The sequence below is a fragment of the Ambystoma mexicanum genome, chromosome 14 (genome assembly GCF_040938575.1).
Source record: "Ambystoma mexicanum isolate Mex_15411 chromosome 14, UKY_AmexF1_1, whole genome shotgun sequence".
NCBI lineage: Eukaryota > Metazoa > Chordata > Amphibia > Caudata > Ambystomatidae > Ambystoma > Ambystoma mexicanum.
This window is the reverse complement of record NC_090940.1, coordinates 10,469,525-10,494,030: the sequence shown is the minus strand read 5'-3', so window position 1 is coordinate 10,494,030 and position 24,506 is coordinate 10,469,525. Positions and strand designations below refer to the sequence as shown.

The 24,506-nt window shown below is 50.3% G+C and overlaps 1 protein-coding gene across 2 annotated transcripts in view; it reads right to left on the bottom strand.

Annotated features, from left to right (window-relative positions):
* LOC138527344 (N-acetylated-alpha-linked acidic dipeptidase 2-like) overlaps positions 1-24,506 on the bottom strand; it is a 501,035-nt gene that overhangs the window by 103,044 nt on the left and 373,485 nt on the right. For both annotated transcript variants that reach the window (XM_069638406.1, XM_069638405.1), the window contains exons 10-11: positions 20,934-21,016; positions 15,278-15,341 (exon numbers count right to left, since the gene is read on the bottom strand). In XM_069638406.1, the coding sequence (XP_069494507.1) occupies positions 15,278-15,341; positions 20,934-21,016 (147 nt within the window). The remainder of the gene's footprint in view (positions 1-15,277; positions 15,342-20,933; positions 21,017-24,506) is intronic.

The window sequence follows — 24,506 nt, the reverse complement described above, 5'->3', positions numbered from 1 at the left end:
ACTGCTTGCTTCCTAGATCTACAATCTTTACTCTTTATGACTTTTTCTATTCTATTAACACGTTGATCTTTACTGACTTTATGGATTTCCTCCCTTTAAGAAAACACCTTGAACAGCTTCACACACATAATCAATTAGTCAGTATATATAAAGACCCTCCCGCTGAGTCACTCCATCTATGATAAAGATCTCATCGCTGTAGTTTTGCTCATACCCTTTTGTAAAGACGGCCTTGAGTTTCAAGACCTGCGCATGATCCCCCTTTTTAAGGGGTGTTTGTGTCTCCTTTTAAAAAGTCTTTCACCATACTGTTTTTTTCTAGACCTCTAGGAATTCTGGGGTATTTATAATGGATCAACTTCCGGGGCACCAGTCATCCAGGGATGAATATCGGTTTCTAAACCATCAATCTGCCTCACACCACTAGTACACATAAGGGACCCGGACAGATTGGAAACACACGTGAATTATAAGACCTCCTTGTTCAATTTTGGTAACATGGATGGAACGGCAGGCTTATCTTCAAAGGTCATGGATCGTTGGTTAGTTGCAACACAACAAAAATGCAATAATTACCCAATGATAAAGGGGACTGTCCAGTCAAGGTTGTATAAAAACAATCTACTTTATTATTATCACAACAGACAGTTCTAGCACACTAAAAAAGTCAACCCACCCTGTAAAGGAATGCAGAGGACAGACAGTTTCAAGAAGGAATGGGGATTCACTCTGGATACTTACAGGAGGGTAGTTGGTAAAGTAATTATTTGCAATAGTTCAAGGATACTTGGTTTCAACACAAAGGGAGCAATAGGTCATAATATATCACTAGGTGCCCCTTCGGAGAAGGATCAGGGGGACAGAACTATAATGTACCTTGTGCTTGTAGAAGTTCTTAGTGCTCAACACTGTAGAATCTGTTTCAGAGCGCTTTTCAGCTTCTGTGACAGAGTTCAAGATGGGAGGCAGCTGTGGGTACCAGGCAGGATGCAGCTTGGTGAGTGAGGGTGGATGGACGGCTGCAGGCTGGCCTACACAGCAGCTCGGGTCAGGAATCATTGTCTCAGTGCTGGTCAGCGGGCCTGAAGCAGTGGCCGAGGCGCCTCGGATGGCGTGAGTGACTGCAGCATAACAACAGTCACTGGTGCAGTCGGTTGCAGCTTGAGGGGCTTGACTAACTCAAAAATGTCCTGGAAGGCAGATGTTGGTAGATGCTTGTCGATGCACTCCTCCTAGCTTCTTCACAGGGCTTGTGTCATCCTTTAAGGTAGACGGCCCAAAACTGAGGAGAGTTTTTCAGGCAGCTGCCTTGTCCTTAGTTTGGTTCAGAGACTCTCTTGCACTTGCCACCAAGGAATCTTGCTTGCAGAGTCTAGGAGGGCACTCTGTGTGCTGGCTGGGTACTGGTTCTGGAGCTGCTGGAAGGTCTTCTGGATTCAGTAGCACCTGCTGTTCCCTGGGAGGTGTTCTGGGGACGGATCTTGTTTGCCTCTTGGATGTCCTGGTCTTCTTTCACTGGCGGAAGATGTGGGGTAAACTGTACCCTCAGCCCGGGTTCAATGCTGAGTTCTTCTTGCTACTCCTTGCAAAGTCTTCAGATGATCTGCCCAAAAGAGGGGTTTCACCCTCTTTTAAAGTCAAATGGGCCCCAGTGATTGGTGTAGACTAAACCTATCTGAATGAACCAATCCTAGGTCCCCACCAACAATCTGCTTTATGCATGAGGTCATAACCAGAGTGCTTTGCAACAGAAAAGGTAAAGGGGTGAAAACATGTAATATCAAGTCCCTCCCGTCTTCCTGTCTATTATGGATCAAAGGGCCTCTCTGGTTAATTGGGCTCTCTGTATTTCTTGATTAAAGCAACAGGTCACCCATGAAGCTGTCATGAGAACAGACTTTCTGTCTCCATCAAATCACATACGCCTACCCTCTTAATGGGGTATCCCTGCAGGGGTTGCCTACTGTAAACACATGTACCAGACATGACAGCTCACTGTCCTTGATACTGAGGGTTAGGAGCTGGATTCAGGTTGATACAGTGCATATCAAAGGTTGTTGGGGTTTTACTATCCTTTGTTAGTCCTGTGACCAGGCCCCTGTGGGCCTGTTTGAATTAACTCTGATTAGTATGTGAGGCTGCCACCAGCAGCTAACAAAGTATAGGGTGGATCCATGAAGCCTTTGTTAGTTATTTAGGCTGTCCATGGCAGGAGGAAGGTTTTGCCTTTCCCCTTCTGAGATGCCTTGATGTATTCTCGGCTGTCGTATTGCAACTAAATATGATAGTGGGGAGGACGCCTGTAGGCTGTGTCCACCCAGAGTACACAGGTCTATGTGTGTGGTGTGTGGTGAGAATAGGAAAATGTGTGTGGATTAGCCCCACACATTTTCGGGAGGTTGATCTGCCATCATTTAATTTCATTTAAAATTTCAAAAAAAGCCCAGGCGAGGGCAGACGCAATGTGCGGATGGTCGAATTCCTCGCAGTGTTACAGCTGCGGGAGTCGTTTTAATAGATCCATGATGCCTGGTATACACATTTATAAACACAGGGAACACCTCTGCATATGTACAGGTGTTTTTTAGCTATGAAGAAACACCAGAGCCATGTTTTAAAGGTGCATATAAAACATTCTACAATAGAGGTCTTAACTTCAGAGTGTGTTATGAAATGATGCACCCTGTGCTATTTTAGAAGACTCTGCAGCAGTTTACTTAATAATGGCTTAGCGGCATCTGTCTGTGGTTTAACGCGCACTCTGCCTTTGTTAAATATGTGTTTTAAAGCCGTCACCACACCGGGACCCGTCTTGTGTCTTAAAGCCTTCAACATAGGCATATTTTGATAGGATGTCGATGACGGCTTGAATATAGTGAAAACTGCTGTTGTCTCCCTGGAACTGGCTCAAATCCATAACATCTTCCTGTCATTATTGATCAATATCAGAGACCACGGTAATTTGCCATTTGAAATGTTTTCGGGCCGGCTTGTGCGGCGCGTAAACCTCCTGCTCTGAAATCCATGTCTTAACAGCACCCCTTGACATATTCTCACCATCGGTTTGCAGTTTATGACATAGGGCCTCATTATAACTCACCCAGTATGGAAACAACGGTGGCGGTAAACCCGCCACCACCGTTGTTTCCATGCTGGGCGATCACAACTCCTGCAGGCGGAGGCGTCAAACCCGCCAGGTCTGACCTGGCAGGTTTAACACCGCCCGCCTGCAGGTGGACGAGGAAACACTGGCACCATCACGAGATGGTGCCGGTGTTTCCATGATCCACATCCCCATTGAGTCCTGTGGGATTCAATGGGAATGGGGATTAACACCATTCCGCCTCCAGAATTCCCAGGACACCGGGGTTGTAATGCCCCGGTAATTCGGGAGTCACGGAGGCAGAATGGTAATACGAGTCTGGCGGTAACCAGGCAGTTTTACCGCCTCAGTTACCGCCGGACTCGTAATGAGGCCCATAGACTTTCAACCCCTCCATAACTACCAATGCCCCTTCATCGTAATATCGCTGAACATAAAGACGCAGCTAGGTTTTTATAAACAACAGATTTTATTCACATTCAAAACAGGAGATTTGATTGACATTTTTATTCACACAGTGTTTCGGGTTGTCAGATACTGTACGGTGATCAATCGGGCTTCAAATTCTTTAGTATGCACAATTTCTTCATAGACACACTTGCTTTCAACACTTCGATAAGCACATGTCGACATTCCATTAGGCATTAATTTTTTATTTCCTGCAAGTGAGGTTACATACCTGTAAAATATCAACTGCCTCAATCTTTGTAGGTTGGTTTGTGCCATGCATGCTGCTCTGTACTGCTCTAGATTTACTTTATCCCCTCCGACTAACAAACCGTTTTTTCAATGATGCTTCAAACACACATTGGAAGCCTCTGTCTAAACTGCTTCATTTTTAAAAGTGGATGATCCTCTGATTCTATCCTCCACAGTGTTTTAGACACGCATTGTTCAGACCATTCCTCAGCCCTTAGCTGGGTTAGCAGCTGTATCAGACGGATCATTTCTACAAGGCATTTAGGGCTCAACACGTAACATATTTTATGCAGCGCTTTATCCGCATAAGATATTTCCAAACATTCATGAGCATCCTGATGGGGATCGGAAATGCTATGCCTGTGGCACCATCTGTAAAAGTAGTGTTTTAAACACACTCCCGCCACTATGGCTTTAAAACCCTAAATAGCTAGGATATCAGCACGGGGTAGAATCAATGTGTCTGTTTCATTTTTAACAATATCGCTCTCCATTAGCGAGATACATTCCTTAAACAGGCTATTATCACGACTCCATAGGTTTTCAATTTGATCTGAACAGCAAACACAATAAATATTGATTGTCTCCATCAGGAGGATGGGGTCACTCTCCGACGTCATAACTGCATCACTCTACAAAACCATAGATTCATAATCTTCAGAGTTCATATCGTCCACGGAATGCTCGACCGGTCGCCAAGACCAAGGTATGTTCGTGTTGTTGCCTGAGGTATCCGCCTTCTCCCAGAGCTCACCGGCTTTGTGACCCGCCATCCAATACTGAGCATCTTCCTTCTCATCTTGACCCATAAAACACCCATCGTTGTAACTGTAATGTTTCATAATCGCAGTGACCTCTGCACCACGCTGAATAGCCCCTTGGGAAGCCGGAAGAGTGCACAGGTTTTCCCAGCACACAGCAAAAGCCATATATCTGAGTTGTAAGACCCTCGTCCAACAGCGTTGTAGCCTTAGAACCACCCATTTAGATCAGAATTATATAAAAGTTATATTGTTTGTTTGATTGCTTGTTTGATTGTTTATTTAATATAGCACAACCAAGACCCTTAAGTAGCTGGGCGCGAGCATTACAAGCATATTTATAGCTTAGTTACAGAATATAAATGACATTACATCTTACAGTGAAGAACAGACATTCATGGTGTACAAGGCGATTAGTGGCCGCCTAGCTACGGTGAGGTTGGTGGTCACATACATTTATAATACCATTAGAGAGTCGTCAATAACATGTATGAGATATTGGATAGAGATAGAGTTGGCAGGTACAGTGCAAGCGGTGGCCTGGTATTTATCAAGTGGCAAGAGGAAGGGGTCTAGGTAGCGAGAGAAGAGGCAATTATGGAAGGGAATGGGAGTTGTTGGTCCGGGTCCATGTTAAGGTTTTTCGTCTAAAGCTCAAGTATGGTTGGTCAGTTCTGAGATCATGGGGGAGAGTATTGCATGTTTGGGCAGCTATGACTGGGAAGCTAGAGCAGCCCGCTGTGGATTGTTTAAATCTAGGGACTAGGAGGGCGTTATTGTTGGCAGATCTCAAGGGACGGGCAGTGATTCTCCCATTAATTCTTTCAGCCAGATAAGGTGGGGCTATGTTGTTTAGGCATTTGGACGTGAGAGAGAGTGTTTTAAGGAGGATCCTATCGTTAATCTTAAGCCAGTGGACATTAACATTCTTGGGTTCTTATCCAATTTATATAAAATGCACATCAAATTAATATTCAAATTATATAAAAATTATATAAAATGTATATCAAATGTATATCAAATATATATCTACATTATTTGGGTTCAATAAAATGTATAACACATTTATATACAACATTTTTGGGGTCACATAATTTGATATCAGCATTCGTGGAGCTCGTTCCATTTATAAGAGGTCGAGTCAAGGAAAGGGGTGTGGCCACCTGTCAAAACAAGCATTTGAGGGAAAGCCTCCATGCTACTACTCAGGTAGCAGAACCCTTCAGAGTGTTTGGCCAGACCCTCACCAGAGAGGGACCCGTTAGGAGAGGAACTCCACTGATATGCGGCTATAGACTTTATCCCATCGGGCTACACTAGGACCTGCAAGGGTTCGGTTTCAGTTGACATCGAATCTGCATTTATCCAGAATGCCCTCACGCATACAGCACCCACTCACTTTGCCACCCTAGAGCCACATCACCTGGCTTGCAGAATGCCAAAGAGGAGAAATAATGAGCAGATTCATTTGTTTTACTTAAATTAGGTCTGATAAAAAAAGAACCAAAAAAGGGTGAGCAATATTAGTAAACCTCAGGTTATGTACATTACAGATATAACATATACATAGCGGAGAGGGGTGCGGCCAGTTGGAAACACTCTTCACATTGTCAGAACACTCTTACCAGAGAGTCACATCAGACAGTTTAAATTTGCTTTACCGTCCATCCAGAGCACACACCCTAAAAGAGGAGTCTGCCCGTGATGTCACCTCTGAACAGAGACTGTCCCACCATTTTACACAGTCTGAGGCCGCTTTCATGGCCTCTGACACCAGAATCATCCCATGGCAGTGAGCCCACAGAAGACATTCTATAACAAGGAACAATGTATGACACCAGCTGACACCGGGCATAAGCTAGAGGCAATGGACCAGCCTTCCTTCCAGTCCCACTCACTCATGCCATGGTCCTAACACCAGAATCCTACCAAGGCTGTGAGCCCACAGAAGACATTCCATAACAAGGAACAATGTATGACACCAGCTGACACCGGGCATAAGCTAGCAGCAATGGAACAGCCTTCCTTCCAGTCCCACTCACTCATGCCATGGTCCCAACACCAGAATCCTACCAAGGCTGTGAGCCCACAGAAGACATTCCATAACAAGGAACAATGTATGACACCAGCTGACACCAGGCATAAGCTAGCAGCAATGGACCAGCCTTCCTTCCAGTCCCACTCCCTCATGCCATGGTCCCAACACCAGAATCCTACCAAGGCTGTGAGCCCACAGAAGACATTCCATAACAAGGAACAATGTATGACACCAGCTGACACCAGGCATAAACTAGAGGCAATGGACCAGCATTCCTTCCAGTCCCACTCACTCATGCCATGGTCCCAACAGCAGAATCCTACCAAGGCTGTGAGCCCACAGAAGACATTCCATAACAAGGAACAATGTATGACACCAGCTGACACCAGGCATAAGCTAGCAGCAATGGACCAGCCTTCCTTCCAGTCCCACTCACTCATGCCATGGTCCCAACACCAGAATCCTACCAAGGCTGCGAGCCCACAGAAGACATTCCATAACAAGGAACAATGTATGACACCAGCTGACACCAGGCATAAGCTAGCAGCAATGGAACAGCCTTCCTTCCAGTCCCACTCACTCATGCCATGGTCCCAACAGCAGAATCCTACCAAGGCTGTGAGCCCACAGAAGACATTCCATAACAAGGAACAATGTATGACACCAGCTGACACCAGGCATAAGCTAGCAGCAATGGACCAGCCTTCCTTCCAGTCCCACTCACTCATGCCATGGTCCCAACACCAGAATCCTACCAAGGCTGTGAGCCCACAGAAGACATTCCATAACAAGGAACAATGTATGACACTAGCTGACACCAGGCATAAGCTAGCAGCAATGGACCAGCCTTCCTTCCAGTCCCACTCACTCATGCCATGGTCCCAACACCAGAATCCTACCAAGGCTGTGAGCCCACAGAAGACATTCCATAACAAGGAACAATGTATGACACCAGCTGACACCAGGCATAAGCAAGCAGCAATGGACCAGCCTTCCTTCCAGTCCCACTCACTCATGCCATGGTCCTAACACCAGAATCCTACCAAGGCTGTGAGCCCACAGAAGACATTCCATAACAAGGAACAATGTATGACACTAGCTGACACCAGGCATAAGCTAGCAACAATGGACCAGCCTTCCTTCCAGTCCCACTCACTCATGCCATGGTCCCAACAGCAGAATCCTACCAAGGCTGTGAGCCCACAGAAGACATTCCATAACAAGGAACAATGTATGACACCAGCTGACACCAGGCATAAGCTAGCAGCAATGGAACAGCCTTCCTTCCAGTCCCACTCACTCATGCCATGGTCCCAACACCAGAATCCTACCAAGGCTGTGAGCCCACAGAAGACATTCTATAACAAGGAACAATGTATGACACCAGCTGACACCAGGCATAAGCTAGCAGCAATGGACCAGCCTTCCATCCAGTCCCACTCACTCATGCCATGGTCCCAACACCAGAATCCTACCAAGGCTGTGAGCCCACAGAAGACATTCCATAACAAGGAACAATGTATGACACTAGCTGACACCAGGCATAAGCTAGCAGCAATGGACCAGCCTTCCTTCCAGTCCCACTCACTCATGCCATGGTCCCAACACCAGAATCCTACCAAGGCTGTGAGCCCACAGAAGACATTCCATAACAAGGAACAATGTATGACACTAGCTGACACCAGGCATAAGCTAGCAGCAATGGACCAGCCTTCCTTCCAGTCCCACTCACTCATGCCATGGTCCCAACACCAGAATCCTACCAAGGCTGTGAGCCCACAGAAGACATTCCATAACAAGGAACAATGTATGACACCAGCTGACACCAGGCATAAGCTAGCAGCAATGGACCAGCCTTCCTTCCAGTCCCACTCACTCATGCCATGGTCCTAACACCAGAATCCTACCAAGGCTGTGAGCCCACAGAAGACATTCCATAACAAGGAACAATGTATGACACCAGCTGACACCAGGCATAAGCTAGCAGCAATGGACCAGCCTTCCTTCCAGTCCCACTCACTCATGCCATGGTCCCAACACCAGAATCCTACCAAGGCTGTGAGCCCACAGAAGACATTCCATAACAAGGAACAATGTATGACACCAGCTGACACCAGGCATAAGCTAGCAGCAATGGACCAGCCTTCCTTCCAGTCCCACTCACTCATGCCATGGTCCCAACACCAGAATCCTACCAAGGCTGTGAGCCCACAGAAGACATTCCATAACAAGGAACAATGTATGACACCAGCTGACACCAGGCATAAGCTAGCAGCAATGGACCAGCCTTCCTTCCAGTCCCACTCACTCATGCCATGGTCCTAACACCAGAATCCTACCAAGGCTGTGAGCCCACAGAAGACATTCTATAACAAGGAACAATGTATGACACCAGCTGACACCAGGCATAAGCTAGCAGCAATGGACCAGCCTTCCTTCCAGTCCCACTCACTCATGCCATGGTCCTAACACCAGAATCCTACCAAGGCTGTGAGCCCACAGAAGACATTCCATAACAAGGAACAATGTATGACACCAGCTGACACCAGGCATAAGCTAGCAGCAATGGACCAGCCTTCCTTCCAGTCCCACTCACTCATGCCATGGTCCCAACACCAGAATCCTACCAAGGCTGTGAGCCCACAGAAGACATTCCATAACAAGGAACAATGTATGACACCAGCTGACACCAGGCATAAGCTAGCAGCAATGGACCAGCCTTCCTTCCAGTCCCACTCACTCATGCCATGGTCCTAACACCAGAATCCTACCAAGGCTGTGAGCCCACAGAAGACATTCCATAACAAGGAACAATGTATGACACCAGCTGACACCAGGCATAAGCTAGCAGCAATGGACCAGCCTTCCTTCCAGTCCCACTCACTCATGCCATGGTCCCAACACCAGAATCCTACCAAGGCTGTGAGCCCACAGAAGACATTCCATAACAAGGAACAATGTATGACACTAGCTGACACCAGGCATAAGCTAGCAGCAATGGACCAGCCTTCCTTCCAGTCCCACTCCCTCATGCCATGGTCCCAACACCAGAATCCTACCAAGGCTGTGAGCCCACAGAAGACATTCCATAACAAGGAACAATGTATGACACTAGCTGACACCAGGCATAAGCTAGCAGCAATGGACCAGCCTTCCTTCCAGTCCCACTCACTCATGCCATGGTCCCAACACCAGAATCCTACCAAGGCTGTGAGCCCACAGAAGACATTCCATAACAAGGAACAATGTATGACACCAGCTGACACCGGGCATAAACCGGATGCAACGGACCAGCATTCCTTCCAGTCCCACTCACTCATGCCATGGTCCCAACAGCAGAATCCTACCAAGGCTGTGAGCCCACAGAAGACATTCCATAACAAGGAACAATGTATGACACTAGCTGACACCAGGCATAAGCTAGCAGCAATGGACCAGCCTTCCTTCCAGTCCCACTCACTCATGCCATGGTCCCAACACCAGAATCCTACCAAGGCTGTGAGCCCACAGAAGACATTCCATAACAAGGAACAATGTATGACACTAGCTGACACCAGGCATAAGCTAGCAGCAATGGACCAGCCTTCCTTCCAGTCCCACTCACTCATGCCATGGTCCCAACACCAGAATCCTACCAAGGCTGTGAGCCCACAGAAGACATTCCATAACAAGGAACAATGTATGACACCAGCTGACACCGGGCATAAACTCGATGCAACGGACCAGCATTCCTTCCAGTCCCACTCACTCATGCCATGGTCCCAACAGCAGAATCCTACCAAGGCTGTGAGCCCACAGAAGACATTCCATAACAAGGAACAATGTATGACACCAGCTGACACCAGGCATAAGCTAGCAGCAATGGACCAGCCTTCCTTCCAGTCCCACTCACTCATGCCATGGTCCCAACACCAGAATCCTACCAAGGCTGTGAGCCCACAGAAGACATTCCATAACAAGGAACAATGTATGACACCAGCTGACACCGGGCATAAACTCGAGGCAACGGACCAGCCTTCCTTCCAGTCCCACTCACTCATGCCATGGTCCCAACAGCAGAATCCTACCAAGGCTGTGAGCCCACAGAAGACATTCCATAACAAGGAACAATGTATGACACCAGCTGACACCGGGCATAAGCTAGCAGCAATGGAACAGCCTTCCTTCCAGTCCCACTCACTCATGCCATGGTCCTAACACCAGAATCCTACCAAGGCTGTGAGCCCACAGAAGACATTCCATAACAAGGAACAATGTATGACACTAGCTGACACCAGGCATAAGCTAGCAGCAATGGACCAGCCTTCCTTCCAGTCCCACTCTCTCATGCCATGGTCCCAACACCAGAATCCTACCAAGGCTGTGAGCCCACAGAACACATTCTATAACAAGGAACAATGTATGACACCAGCTGACACCAGGCATAAGCTAGCAGCAACGGACCAGCCTTCCTTCCAGTCCCACTCACTCATGCCATGGTCCCAACACCAGAATCCTACCAAGGCTGTGAGCCCACAGAAGACATTCCATAACAAGGAACAATGTATGACACCAGCTGACACCAGGCATAAGCTAGCAGCAACGGACCAGCCTTCCTTCCAGTCCCACTCACTCATGCCATGGACCCAACACCAGAATCCTACAAGGCTGTGAGCCCACAGAAGACATTCCATAACAAGGAACAATGTATGACACCAGCTGACACCAGGCATAAGCTAGCAGCAATGGACCAGCCTTCCTTCCAGTCCCACTCTCTCATGCCATGGTCCCAACACCAGAATCCTACCAAGGCTGTGAGCCCACAGAACACATTCTATAACAAGGAACAATGTATGACACCAGCTGACACCAGGCATAAGCTAGCAGCAATGGACCAGCCTTCCTTCCAGTCCCACTCACTCATGCCATGGTCCCAACACCAGAATGCTACCAAGGCTGTGAGCCCACAGAAGACATTCCATAACAAGGAACAATGTATGACACCAGCTGACACCAGGCATAAGCTAGCAGCAACGGACCAGCCTTCCTTCCAGTCCCACTCACTCATGCCATGGTCCCAACACCAGAATCCTACCAAGGCTGCGAGCCCACAGAAGACATTCCATAACAAGGAACAATGTATGACACTAGCTGACACCAGGCATAAGCTAGCAGCAATGGACCAGCCTTCCTTCCAGTCCCACTCACTCATGCCATGGTCCCAACACCAGAATCCTACCAAGGCTGTGAGCCCACAGAAGACATTCCATAACAAGGAACAATGTATGACACCAGCTGACACCAGGCATAAGCTAGCAGCAATGGACCAGCCTTCCTTCCAGTCCCACTCACTCATGCCATGGTCCCAACACCAGAATCCTACCAAGGCTGTGAGCCCACAGAAGACATTCCATAACAAGGAACAATGTATGACACCAGCTGACACCAGGCATAAGCTAGCAGCAATGGACCAGCCTTCCTTCCAGTCCCACTCCCTCATGCCATGGTCCCAACACCAGAATCCTACCAAGGCTGTGAGCCCACAGAAGACATTCCATAACAAGGAACAATGTTTGACACCAGCTGACACCAGGCATAAGCTAGCAGCAACGGACCAGCCTTCCTTCCAGTCCCACTCACTCATGCCATGGTCCTAACACCAGAATCCTACCAAGGCTGTGAGCCCACAGAAGACATTCCATAACAAGGAACAATTTATGACACTAGCTGACACCAGGCATAAGCTAGCAGCAATGGACCAGCCTTCCTTCCAGTCCCACTCACTCATGCCATGGTCCCAACACCAGAATCCTACCAAGGCTGTGAGCCCACAGAAGACATTCCATAACAAGGAACAATGTATGACACTAGCTGACACAAGGCATAAGCTAGCAGCAATGGACCAGCCTTCCTTCCAGTCCCACTCCCTCATGCCATGGTCCCAACACCAGAATCCTACCAAGGCAGAAGACATTCCATAACAAGGAACAATGTATGACACCAGCTGACACCGGGCATAAACTAGATGCAACGGGCCAGCATTCCTTCCAGTCCCACTCACTCATGCCATGGTCCCACCACCAGAATCCTACCAAGGCTGTGAGCCCACAGAAGACATTCTATAACAAGGAACAATGTATGACACCAGCTGACACCAGGCATAAGCTAGCAGCAATGGAACAGCCTTCCTTCCAGTCCCACTCACTCATGCCATGGTCCCAACACCAGAATCCTACCAAGGCTGTGAGCCCACAGAAGACATTCTATAACAAGGAACAATGTATGACACCAGCTGACACCAGGCATAAGCTAGCAGCAATGGAACAGCCTTCCTTCCAGTCCCACTCACTCATGCCATGGTCCCAACACCAGAATCCTACCAAGGCTGTGAGCCCACAGAAGACATTCCATAACAAGGAACAATGTATGACACCAGCTGACACCAGGCATAAGCTAGCAGCAATGGACCAGCCTTCCTTCCAGTCCCACTCACTCATGCCATGGTCCCACCACCAGAATCCAACCAAGGCTGTGAGCCCACAGAAGACATTCCATAACAAGGAACAATGTATGACACTAGCTGACACCAGGCATAAGCTAGCAACAATGGACCAGCCTTCCTTCCAGTCCCACTCACTCATGCCATGGCCCCAACACCAGAATCCTACCAAGGCTGTGAGCCCACAGAAGACATTCCATAACAAGGAACAATGTATGACACCAGCTGACACCAGGCATAAGCTAGCAGCAATGGACCAGCCTTCCTTCCAGTCCCACTCACTCATGCCATGGTCCCAACACCAGAATCCTACCAAGGCTGTGAGCCCACAGAAGACATTCCATAACAAGGAACAATGTATGACACCAGCTGACACCAGGCATAAGCTAGCAGCAATGGACCAGCCTTCCTTCCAGTCCCACTCACTCATGCCATGGTCCTAACACCAGAATCCTACCAAGGCTGTGAGCCCACAGAAGACATTCCATAACAAGGAACAATGTATGACACCAGCTGACACCAGGCATAAGCTAGCAGCAATGGACCAGCCTTCCTTCCAGTCCCACTCACTCATGCCATGGTCCCAACACCAGAATCCTACCAAGGCTGTGAGCCCACAGAAGACATTCCATAACAAGGAACAATGTATGACACCAGCTGACACCAGGCATAAGCTAGCAGCAATGGACCAGCCTTCCTTCCAGTCCCACTCACTCATGCCATGGTCCCAACACCAGAATCCTACCAAGGCTGTGAGCCCACAGAAGACATTCCATAACAAGGAACAATGTATGACACCAGCTGACACCAGGCATAAGCTAGCAGCAATGGACCAGCCTTCCTTCCAGTCCCACTCACTCATGCCATGGTGCCAACACCAGAATCCTACCGAGGCTGTGAGCCCACAGAAGACATTCCATAACAAGGAACAATGTATGACACCAGCTGACACCAGGCATAAGCTAGCAGCAATGGACCAGCCTTCCTTCCAGTCCCACTCACTCATGCCATGGTCCCAACACCAGAATCCTACCAAGGCTGTGAGCCCACAGAACACATTCTATAACAAGGAACAATGTATGACACCAGCTGACACCAGGCATAAGCTAGCAGCAACGGACCAGCCTTCCTTCCAGTCCCACTCACTCATGCCATGGTCCCAACACCAGAATCCTACCAAGGCTGTGAGCCCACAGAAGACATTCCATAACAAGGAACAATGTATGACACTAGCTGACACCAGGCATAAGCTAGCAGCAATGGACCAGCCTTCCTTCCAGTCCCACTCACTCATGCCATGGCCCCAACACCAGAATCCTACCAAGGCTGTGAGCCCACAGAAGACATTCCATAACAAGGAACAATGTATGACACCAGCTGACACCAGGCATAAGCTAGAGGCAATGGACCAGCATTCCTTCCAGTCCCACTCACTCATGCCATGGTCCCAACACCAGAATGCTACCAAGGCTGTGAGCCCACAGAAGACATTCCATAACAAGGAACAATGTATGACACCAGCTGACACCGGGCATAAACTAGATGCAACGGGCCAGCATTCCTTCCAGTCCCACTCACTCATGCCATGGTCCCACCACCAGAATCCTACCAAGGCTGTGAGCCCACAGAAGACATTCTATAACAAGGAACAATGTATGACACCAGCTGACACCAGGCATAAGCTAGCAGCAATGGACCAGCCTTCCTTCCAGTCCCACTCACTCATGCCATGGTCCCAACACCAGAATCCTACCAAGGCTGTGAGCCCACAGAAGACATTCCATAACAAGGAACAATGTATGACACCAGCTGACACCAGGCATAAGCTAGCAGCAATGGACCAGCCTTCCTTCCAGTCCCACTCACTCATGCCATGGTCCCAACACCAGAATCCTACCAAGGCTGTGAGCCCACAGAAGACATTCCATAACAAGGAACAATGTATGACACCAGCTGACACCGGGCATAAACTCGAGGCAACGGACCAGCCTTCCTTCCAGTCCCACTCACTCATGCCATGGCCCCAACACCAGAATCCTACCAAGGCTGTGAGCCCACAGAAGACATTCCATAACAAGGAACAATGTATGACACCAGCTGACACCAGGCATAAGCTAGAGGCAACGGACCAGCATTCCTTTCGGCCCCTGTGGAAGAGATGAAATGCCCATTGAGTAATGTTCAGCTAAAATTCTCACCTGTCAGAGCGAGATCCACATTGAGGTAGGCGATGGTCCGAGAGCCCAGAATTTTGTTCAGCTCCTAGGAATAAATAAGACACTATTAAACTCGACGTTATCTGCAATTATAAGATGCTCACTACTAACCCCCATTCTCTTTGCACCATGCATGGTTAAGACCCTGGCCCGAACCTCAGCATTACTAGAACCTCCCCCTAAAGCCCAACCTAAGCCTAACCCTAACTCTAACCCTGGCCATGACCCTGACCCCAGCATTACCAGAAACCCCACCATAAAATGTACCCAGACCCTAACCCTTACCCTAACCCTGGCCCAGACCCTAACCCTGATCCTCACTATAACCCTAACCTCAGCATTACTAGAACCTCCCCCTAAAGCCCAACCTAGCCCTAACCCTAACTCAACCCTAACCCTGGCCCTGACCTTAACCCCGACCCTGACCTCAGCATTGCCAGAAACCCCACCATAAAATGTACTCTGGTGCTAACCCTAAACCAGGCCCAGTCCCTAACCATGACTATAACCCTAACCTCAGCATTACCGGAAACCCCCCTAAAATCCACCCTCACCCTAACCCTAGCCCTGACCGTAACCCTAACCCTGGCCCTGACCCTGACCCCAGCATTACCAGAAAAACCACCATAAAATGTACCCAGACCCTAACCCTAACCCTGGCCCAGACCCTAACCCTGATCCTCACTATAACCCTAACCTCAGCAGTACCGGAACCCCCCTAATATCCACCCTAACCCTAGCTCTGACTGTTACCCTAACCCTGGCCTTGACACTGACCCTACCCCTGACCCCATCATTACCAGAAACCCCACCATAAAATGTACCCTGGCCCAGACCCTGACTATAACTCTAACCTCAGCATTACTGGAAACCCCACCCTAAAATGTACCCTGACCCTAACCCTAACCCTGGCCCAGACCCTAACCCTGACCCCAGCATTACCGGAAACTCCACCATAAAATGTACCCTGACCCTAACCCTGGCCCAGACCCAAACCCTAACCCTGGCCCTGACACTGACCCCAACACTGAACCCAGCATTACCAGAAACGTAACCATAAAATATACCCTGACCCTTACTCTACTATAACACCCATCAAAGCCCCAAAATAGACCTTTCCACAACCACCCTGAACCTACCCTATACCCTAATTCTAGCCAAAATATTTACTGTAACCCTAACCCCTAGTGCTAACCACTATTGTAACCCCAAAGCAGGCAATCACAATCGTCCACTCTCACCTTATCCCTAGCGCTTATGCTAATAAGCGCTGCATTTTTGGCTAAATCTCAGCTGCATTGTATTGCTACTTTTTGCTTGGCTACTTTTTCATTGTAAAATATTATTGACTACATTTTAGTTGGCTAAATTTGTTCATGGATAATTAAAATGCTGCTGAATATGGAATGACATAACCATTCTCCGGCATCTGGGGCAATGTAAGTTTAGAATGACCATTGGCCGGCATCTGGGGGCAATGTGAGTTTGGAATGACCATTTTCTGACATCTGGGGGCAATGTGAGTTTGGAATGACCATTCTACGACGTCTGGGGCAATGTGAGTTTGGAATGACCATTCCCTGGCATCTGGGGGCAATGTGAGTTTGGAATGACCATTCTCTGGCATCTGGGGGCAATGTGAGTTTGGAATGGCCATTCTCTGGCATCTGGGGGCAATGTGAGTTTGGAATGAGCATTCTCTGGCATCTGGGGGCAATGTGAGTTTGGAATGAGCATTCTCTGGCGTCTGGGGGCAATGTGAGTTTGGAATGAGCATTCTCTGGCGTCTGGGGGCAATGTGAGTTTGGAATGAGCATTCTGTGGCGTCTGGGGGCAATGTGAGTTTGGAATGAGCATTCTGTGGCGTCTGGGGGCAATGTGAGTTTGGAAGGGGCATATTCCGGTGATAAAGTGTGAACCGATGTTACAGCATGTTCTTAACTGGGGCAATGAGAAATGTACACAGCGAGGTGCAAAACTGGCATGGCAGTTTCAAGGGTACTGCAAAACTTCAATTACATTTGTTTAGGGGTAATGTAAAAAAGAGTCAAGAAAATATATGCTTAATTGGGCCAATGTGACAATGGCATGAGAAGGAATGTATGCTTAACTGAGATAGTTTGCAAGGTGTAAATGAACATGTGATGGAGGAAGCCCGGGCATATTTCAAAGCACAGCCTGTTGTTTGAGAAGCAACACTGGGCCATAGTGCTGAGCAGCGTAGCATTGTGTCAGCGGCTGTCTGTGTAATGAGCCGTAGTGCTGGGCAGCATAGCATTGTGTCAGCGACTGTCTGTGTAATGAGCCGTAGTGCTGGGCAGCGTAGCATTGTGTCAGCGACTGTCTGTGTAATGTGCCGTAGTGCTGGGCAGCGTAGCATTGCATCAGCGACTGTCTGTGTAATGAGCCGTAGTGCTGGGCAGCATTGCATTGTGTCAGCGACTGTCTGTGTAATGTGCCGTAGTGCTGGGCAGCGTAGCATTGCATCAGCGACTGTCTGTGTAATGAGCCGTAGTGCTGGGCAGCGTAGCATTGTGTCAGCGACGGTCTGTGTAATGAGCCATAGTGCTGGGCAGCATAGCATTGTGTCAGCGATGGTCTCTGTAATGAGCTGTAGTGCTGGGCAGCGTAGAATTGTGTCAGCGACTGTCTCTGTAATGAGCCGTAGTGCTGGGCAGCATAGCATTGTGTCATTGACTGTCTGTGTAATGAGCCGTAGTACTGGGCAGTGTAGCATTGTGTCAGCGACTGTCTGTGTAATGAGCCGTAGTGCTGGGCAGCATAGCATTGTGTCAGCGACTGTCTATGTAATGAGCCAAAGTGCTGGGCAGCGCGGCATTGTGTCAGCGACTGTCTGTGTAATGAGCCGTAGTGCTGGGCAGCGTAGCATTGTGTCAGTGTCTGTCTGTGTAATGAGCCGTAGTGCTGGGCAGCGTAGCATTGTGTCAGCGACTGTCTGTGTAATGAGCCGTAGTGCTGGGCAGCGTAGCATTGTGTCAGCAACTGTCTGTGTAATGAGCCATAGTGCTGGGCAGCATAGCACTGGTTCAGCGACTGTCTGTGTAATGAGCCGTAGTGCTGGGCAGCATAGCATTGCGTCATTGACCGTTTGTGAAATGAGCCGTAGTGCTGGGCAGCGTAGCATTGTGTCAGCGAATGTCACTGTAATGAGCAGTAGTGCTGGGCATTGTAGCATTGTGTCAGAGACTGTGTAATGAGCTGTAGTGCTGGGCAGCATAGCATTGTGTCAGGACGGTTTGTGTAATGAGCCATAGCGCTGGGCAGCGTAGCATTGTGTCAGTGACTGTCTGGGCCATGGGCCATAGTGCTGGGCAGCGTGGCATTGTGTCAGCGGCTGTCTGTGTAATGAGCCGTAGTGCTGGGCAGCATAGCATTGTGTCAGCGACTGTCTGTGTAATGAGCCGTAGTGCTGGGCAGCGTAGCATTGTGTCAGCGACTGTCTGTGTAATGAGCTGTAGTGCTGGGCAGCATTGCATTTTGTCAGCGACTGTCTGTGTAATGTGCCGTAGTGCTGGGCAGCGTAGCATTGCATCAGCGACTGTCTGTGTAATGAGCCGTAGTGCTGGGCAGCGTAGCATTGTGTCAGCGACGGTCTGTGTAATGAGCCGTAGTGCTGGGCAGCATAGCATTGTGTCAGCGATGGTCTGTGTAATGAGCCGTAGTGCTGGGCAGCGTAGAATTGTGTCAGCGACTGTCTCTGTAATGAGCCGTAGTGCTGGGCAGCATAGCATTGTGTCATTGACTGTCTGTGTAATGAGCCGTAGTACTGGGCAGTGTAGCATTGTGTCAGTGACTGTCTGTGTAATGAGCCGCAGTGCTGGGCAGCATAGCATTGTGTCAGCGACTGTCTATGTAATGAGCCAAAGTGCTGGGCAGCGCGGCATTGTGTCAGCGACTGTCTGTGTAATGAGCCGTAGTGCTGGGCAGCGTAGCATTGTGTCAGCGACTCTCTGTGTAATGAGCCGTAGTGCTGGGCAGCGTAGCATTGTGTCAGCGACTGTCTGTGTAATGAGCCATAGTGCTGGGCAGTGTAGCATTGTGTCAGCAACTGTCTGTGTAATGAGCCATAGTGCTGGGCAGCATAGCACTGGTTCAGCGACTGTCTGTGTAATGAGCCGTAGTGCTGGGCAGCATAGCATTGCGTCATTGACCGTTTGTGAAATGAGCCGTAGTGCTGGGCAGCGTAGCATTGTGTCAGCGAATGTCACTGTAATGAGCAGTAGTGCTGGGCATTGTAGCAGTGTGTCAGAGACTGTGTAATGAGCTGTAGTGCTGGGCAGCATAGCATTGTGTCAGGACGGTTTGTGTAATGAGCCATAGCGCTGGGCAGCGTAGCATTGTGTCATTGACTGTTTGTGAAATGAGCCGTAGTGCTGGGCAGCGTAGCATTGTGTCAGTGACTGTCTCTGTAATGAGCAGTAGTGCTGGGCAGTGTAGCATTGTGTCAGAGACTGTCTGTGTAATGAGCTGTAGTGCTGGGCAGCATAGCATTGTGTCAGGACGGTTTCTGTAATGAGCCATAGTGCTGGGCAGCGTAACATTGTGTCAGCGACTGTCTGTGTAATGAGCCGTAGTGCTGGGCAGCATAGCATTGTGTCAGCGACTGTCTGTGTCATGAGCCATAGTGCTGGGCAGCGTAGCATTGTGTCAACGACTGTCTGTGTAATGAGCCTTAGTGCTGGGCAGTGTAGCATTGTGTCAGCGACTGTCTGTGTAATGAGCCGTAGTGCTGGGCAGCATAGCATTGTGTCAGCGACTGTCTCTGCAATGAGCCATAGTGCTGGGCAGCGTAGCATTGTGTCAGCGAGTGTCTGTGTGATGAGCCATAGTGCTGGGCAGCATCGCATTGTGTCAGCGACTGTTTGTGTGATGAGCCATAGTGCTGGGCAGCGTAGCATTGTGTCCGCGACTGTCTGTGTAATGAGCCATAGTGCTGGGCAGCGTAGCATTTTGTCAGTGACTGTCTGGGCCATGGGCCATAGTGCTGGGCAGCGTGGCATTGTGTCAGCGACTGTCTGTGTCATGAGCCATAGTGCTGGGCAGCGTAGCATTGTGTCAGCGACTGTCTGTGTGATGAGCCATAGTGCTGGGCAGCATAGCATTGTGTCAGCGACTGTTTGTGTGATGAGCCATAGTGCTGGGCAGCGTAGCATTGTGTCAGTGACTGTCTGGGCCATGGGCCATAGTGCTGGGCAGCGTGGCATTGTGTCAGCGACTGTCTGTGTCATGGGCCATAGTGCTGGGCAGCGTAGCATTGTGTCAGCGACTGTCTGTGTAATGAGCCATAGTGCCGGGCAGCGTAGCATTGTGTCAGTGACTGTCTGGGCCATGGGCCATAGTGCTGGGCAGCGTTGTGTCAGTGACTGTGCCATGAGCCACTGTGCTGGAGGCAGTATAGCCATAGTGCTGAGGCAGTGTAGCCATAGTGCTGGAGGCAGTGTAGCCATAGTGCTGGAGGCAGTGTTAATGCTGGTGCCATAGGATGTAGCACTGTAAAATATTCTGCGCAGTGTCAGGTCAGAATGGTGCCAGTCTTTATAAGACTAGTCACTATGTAAACCTTATGTGGGCAGCACTGGACAGGAGGTGAACTGTAAAGACAAGCTAATGTACTTACTTCAACCCACTCTGTGGAGCCAATCAGGCCATATTCTTCAGCTGCCCAGCTGCAGAAAATTATGGATCGCCGTGGCCTCCACCCTGAAAAGAGACAAGTTGATCCTTAGAAATTCCAAAACATAGCCAGCATTTCGCCACCCTGTAACCATAGAGAGTGAGGGCAGGGAGCACACATGGCCAGCATCTCTCCACCTTGTAACCATAGAGAGCTAGGGCAGGGAGCGGCATGGCCAGCATCTCTCCACCTTGTAACCATAGAGAACGAGGGCAGGGAGTGTGCATGGCCAGCATCTCTTCACCCTGTAACCATAGAGACCGAGGGCAGGGAGCGTGCATGGCCAGCATCTCTTCACCCTGTAACTATAGAGACCGAGGGCAGGGAGGATGCATGGCCTGCATCTCTCCGCCCTGTAACCATAGAGACCGAGAGCAGGGAGCACACATGGCCAGCATCTCTCCACCTTGTAACCATAGAGAGCGAGGGCAGGGAGAAGCATGGCCAGCATCTCTCCACCCTGTAACCATAGAGAACAAGGGCAGGGAGTGTGCATGGCCAGCATCTCTTCACCCTGTAACCATAGAGACCGAGGGCAGGGAGCGTGCGTGGCCAGCATCTCTCCACCCTGTAACCATAGAGAGTGAGGGCAGGGAGCACACATGGCCAGCATCTCTCCACCATGTAACCAAAGAGAACGAGGGCAGGGAGTGTGCATGGCCAGCATCTCTTCACCCTGTAACCATAGAGACCGAGGGCAGGGAGCGTGCATGGCCAGCATCTCTTCACCCAGTAACAATTGAGAGCGAGTGCAGGGAGCGTGCATGGCCAGCATCTTTCCACCCTGTAACCATAGAGGGCGAGGGCAGAGAGCACGTATGGCCAGCATCTCTACAGCCTGTAACCATAGAGAGCGAGAGCAGGGAGTGTGCCTGGCCAGTATTTCTCCACCATGTAACCATAGAGAGCAATAGCATGGAGCACACATGGCCAGCATCTCTCCACCCTGTAACCATAGAGAGTGAGGGCAGGGAGTGCACATGGCCAGCATCTTTCCACCATGTAACCATAGATAGCGAGGGCAGGGAGTGCACATGGCCAGCATCTCTCCACCATGTAACCATGGAGAGTAAGGGCAGGGAGCACGCATGGCCAGCATCTCTCCACCCTGTAACCATAGATAGTGAGGCCAGGGAGTGCACACGGCCAGCATCTCTCCACCTGTAACCATAGAGAGCGAGGGCAGGGAGTGCACATGGCCAGCATCTCTCCACCCTGTAACCATAGAGACCGAGAGCAGGGAGCGTGCATGGCCTGCATCTCTCCGCCCTGTAACCATAGAGACCGAGAGCAGGGAGCACACATGGCCAGCATCTCTCCACCTTGTAACCATAGAGAGCGAGGGCAGGGAGCGGCATGGCCAGCATCTCTCCACCCTGTAACCATAGAGAACGAGGGCTGGGAGTGTGTATGGACAGCATCTCTTCACCCTGTAACTATAGAGACCGAGGGTAGGGAGCGTGCATGGCAGCATCTCTCCACCCTGTAACCATAGAGACCGAGGGCAGGGAGCGTGCATGGCCTGCATCTCTCCGCCCTGTAACCATAGAGACCGAGAGCAGGGAGCACACATGGCCAGCATCTCTCCACCTTGTAACCATAGAGAGCGAGGGCAGGGAGCGGCATGGCCAGCATCTCTCCACCCTGTAACCATAGAGAACGAGGGCAGGGAGTGTGCATGGCCAGCATCTCTTCACCCTGTAACCATAGAGAGTGAGGGCAGGGAGCACACATGGCCAGCATCTCTCCACCTTGTAACCATAGAGAGCGAGGCCAGGGAGCGGCATGGCCAGCATCTCTCCACCCTGTAACCATAGAGAACGAGGGCAGGGAGTGTGCATGGCCAGCATCTCTTCACCCTGTAACCATAGAGACCGAGGGCAGGGAGCATGCATGGCCAGCATCTCTTCACCCTGTAACCATAGAGACCGAGGGCAGGGAGCGTGCATGGCCTGCATCTCTCCGCCCTGTAACCATAGAGACAGAGAGCAGGGAGCACACATGGCCAGCATCTCTCCACCTTGTAACCATAGAGAGCGAGGGCAGGGAGCGGCATGGCCAGCATCTCTCCACCCTGTAATCATAGAGAACGAGGGCAGGGAGTGTGCATGGCCAGCATCTCTTCACCCTGTAACCATAGAGACCGAGGGCATGGAGCGTGCATGCCAGCATCTCTCTACCCTGTAACCATAGAGACCGAGGGCAGGGAGCGTGCATGGCCTGCATCTCTCCGCCCTGTAACCATAGAGACCGAGAGCAGGGAGCACACATGGCCAGCATCTCTCCACCTTGTAACCATAGAGAGCGAGGGCAGGGAGCGGCATGGCCAGCATCTCTCCACCCTGTAACCATAGAGAACGAGGGCAGGGAGTGTGCATGGCCAGCATCTCTTCACCCTGTAACCATAGAGACCGAGGGCAGGGAGCGTGCATGGCCAGCATCTCTTCACCCTGTAACCATAGAGACCGAGGGCAGGGAGCGTGCATGGCCTGCATCTCACCGCCCTGTAACCATAGAGACCGAGAGCAGGGAGCACACATGGCCAGCATCTCTCCACCTTGTAACCATAGAGAGCGAGGGCAGGGAGCGGCATGGCCAGCATCTCTCCACCCTGTAACCATAGAGAACGAGGGCAGGGAGTGTGCATGGCCAGCATCTCTTCACCCTGTAACCATAGAGACCGAGGGCAGGGAGCGTGCATGGCCAGCATCTCTTCACCCTGTAACCATAGAGACCGAGGGCAGGGAGCGTGCATGGCCTGCATCTCTCCACCCTGTAACCATAGAGACCGAGAGCAGGGAGCACACATGGCCAGCATCTCTCCACCCTGTAACCATAGAGAACGAGGGCAGAGAGTGTGCATGGCCAGCATCTCTTCACCCTGTAACCAAGAGACCGAGGGCAGGGAGCGTGCATGCCAGCATCTCTTCGCCCTGTAACCATAGAGACCGAGGGCAGGGAATGTGCATGGCATGCATCTCTCTACCCTGTAACCATAGAGACCGAGGAGCGTGCATGGCCAGCATCACTCCACCCTGTAACCATAGAGAGCGATGGGAGGGAGTGCACATGGCCAGCATCTCTCCAGCCTGTAATCATAGAGAGCGAGAGCAGGGAGCGTGCATGGCCAGCATTTCGCCACCCTGTAACCATAGAGAGCGAGAGCAGGGAGCACACATGGCCAGCATCTCTCCACCTTGTAACCATAGAGAGCGAGGGGAGGGAGCGGCATGGCCAGCATCTCTCCACCCTGTAACCATAGAGAACGAGGGCAGGGAGTGTGCATGGCAAGCATCTCTTCACCCTGTAACCATAGAGACCGAGGGCAGGGAGCGTGCATGGCCAGCATCTCTTCACCCTGTAACCATAGAGACCGAGGGCAGGGAGCGTGCATGGCCTGCATCTCTCCACCCTGTAACCATAGAGACCGAGAGCAGGGAGCACACATGGCCAGCATCTCTACACCTTGTAACCATAGAGAGCGAGGGCAGGGAGCGGCATGGCCAGCATCTCTCC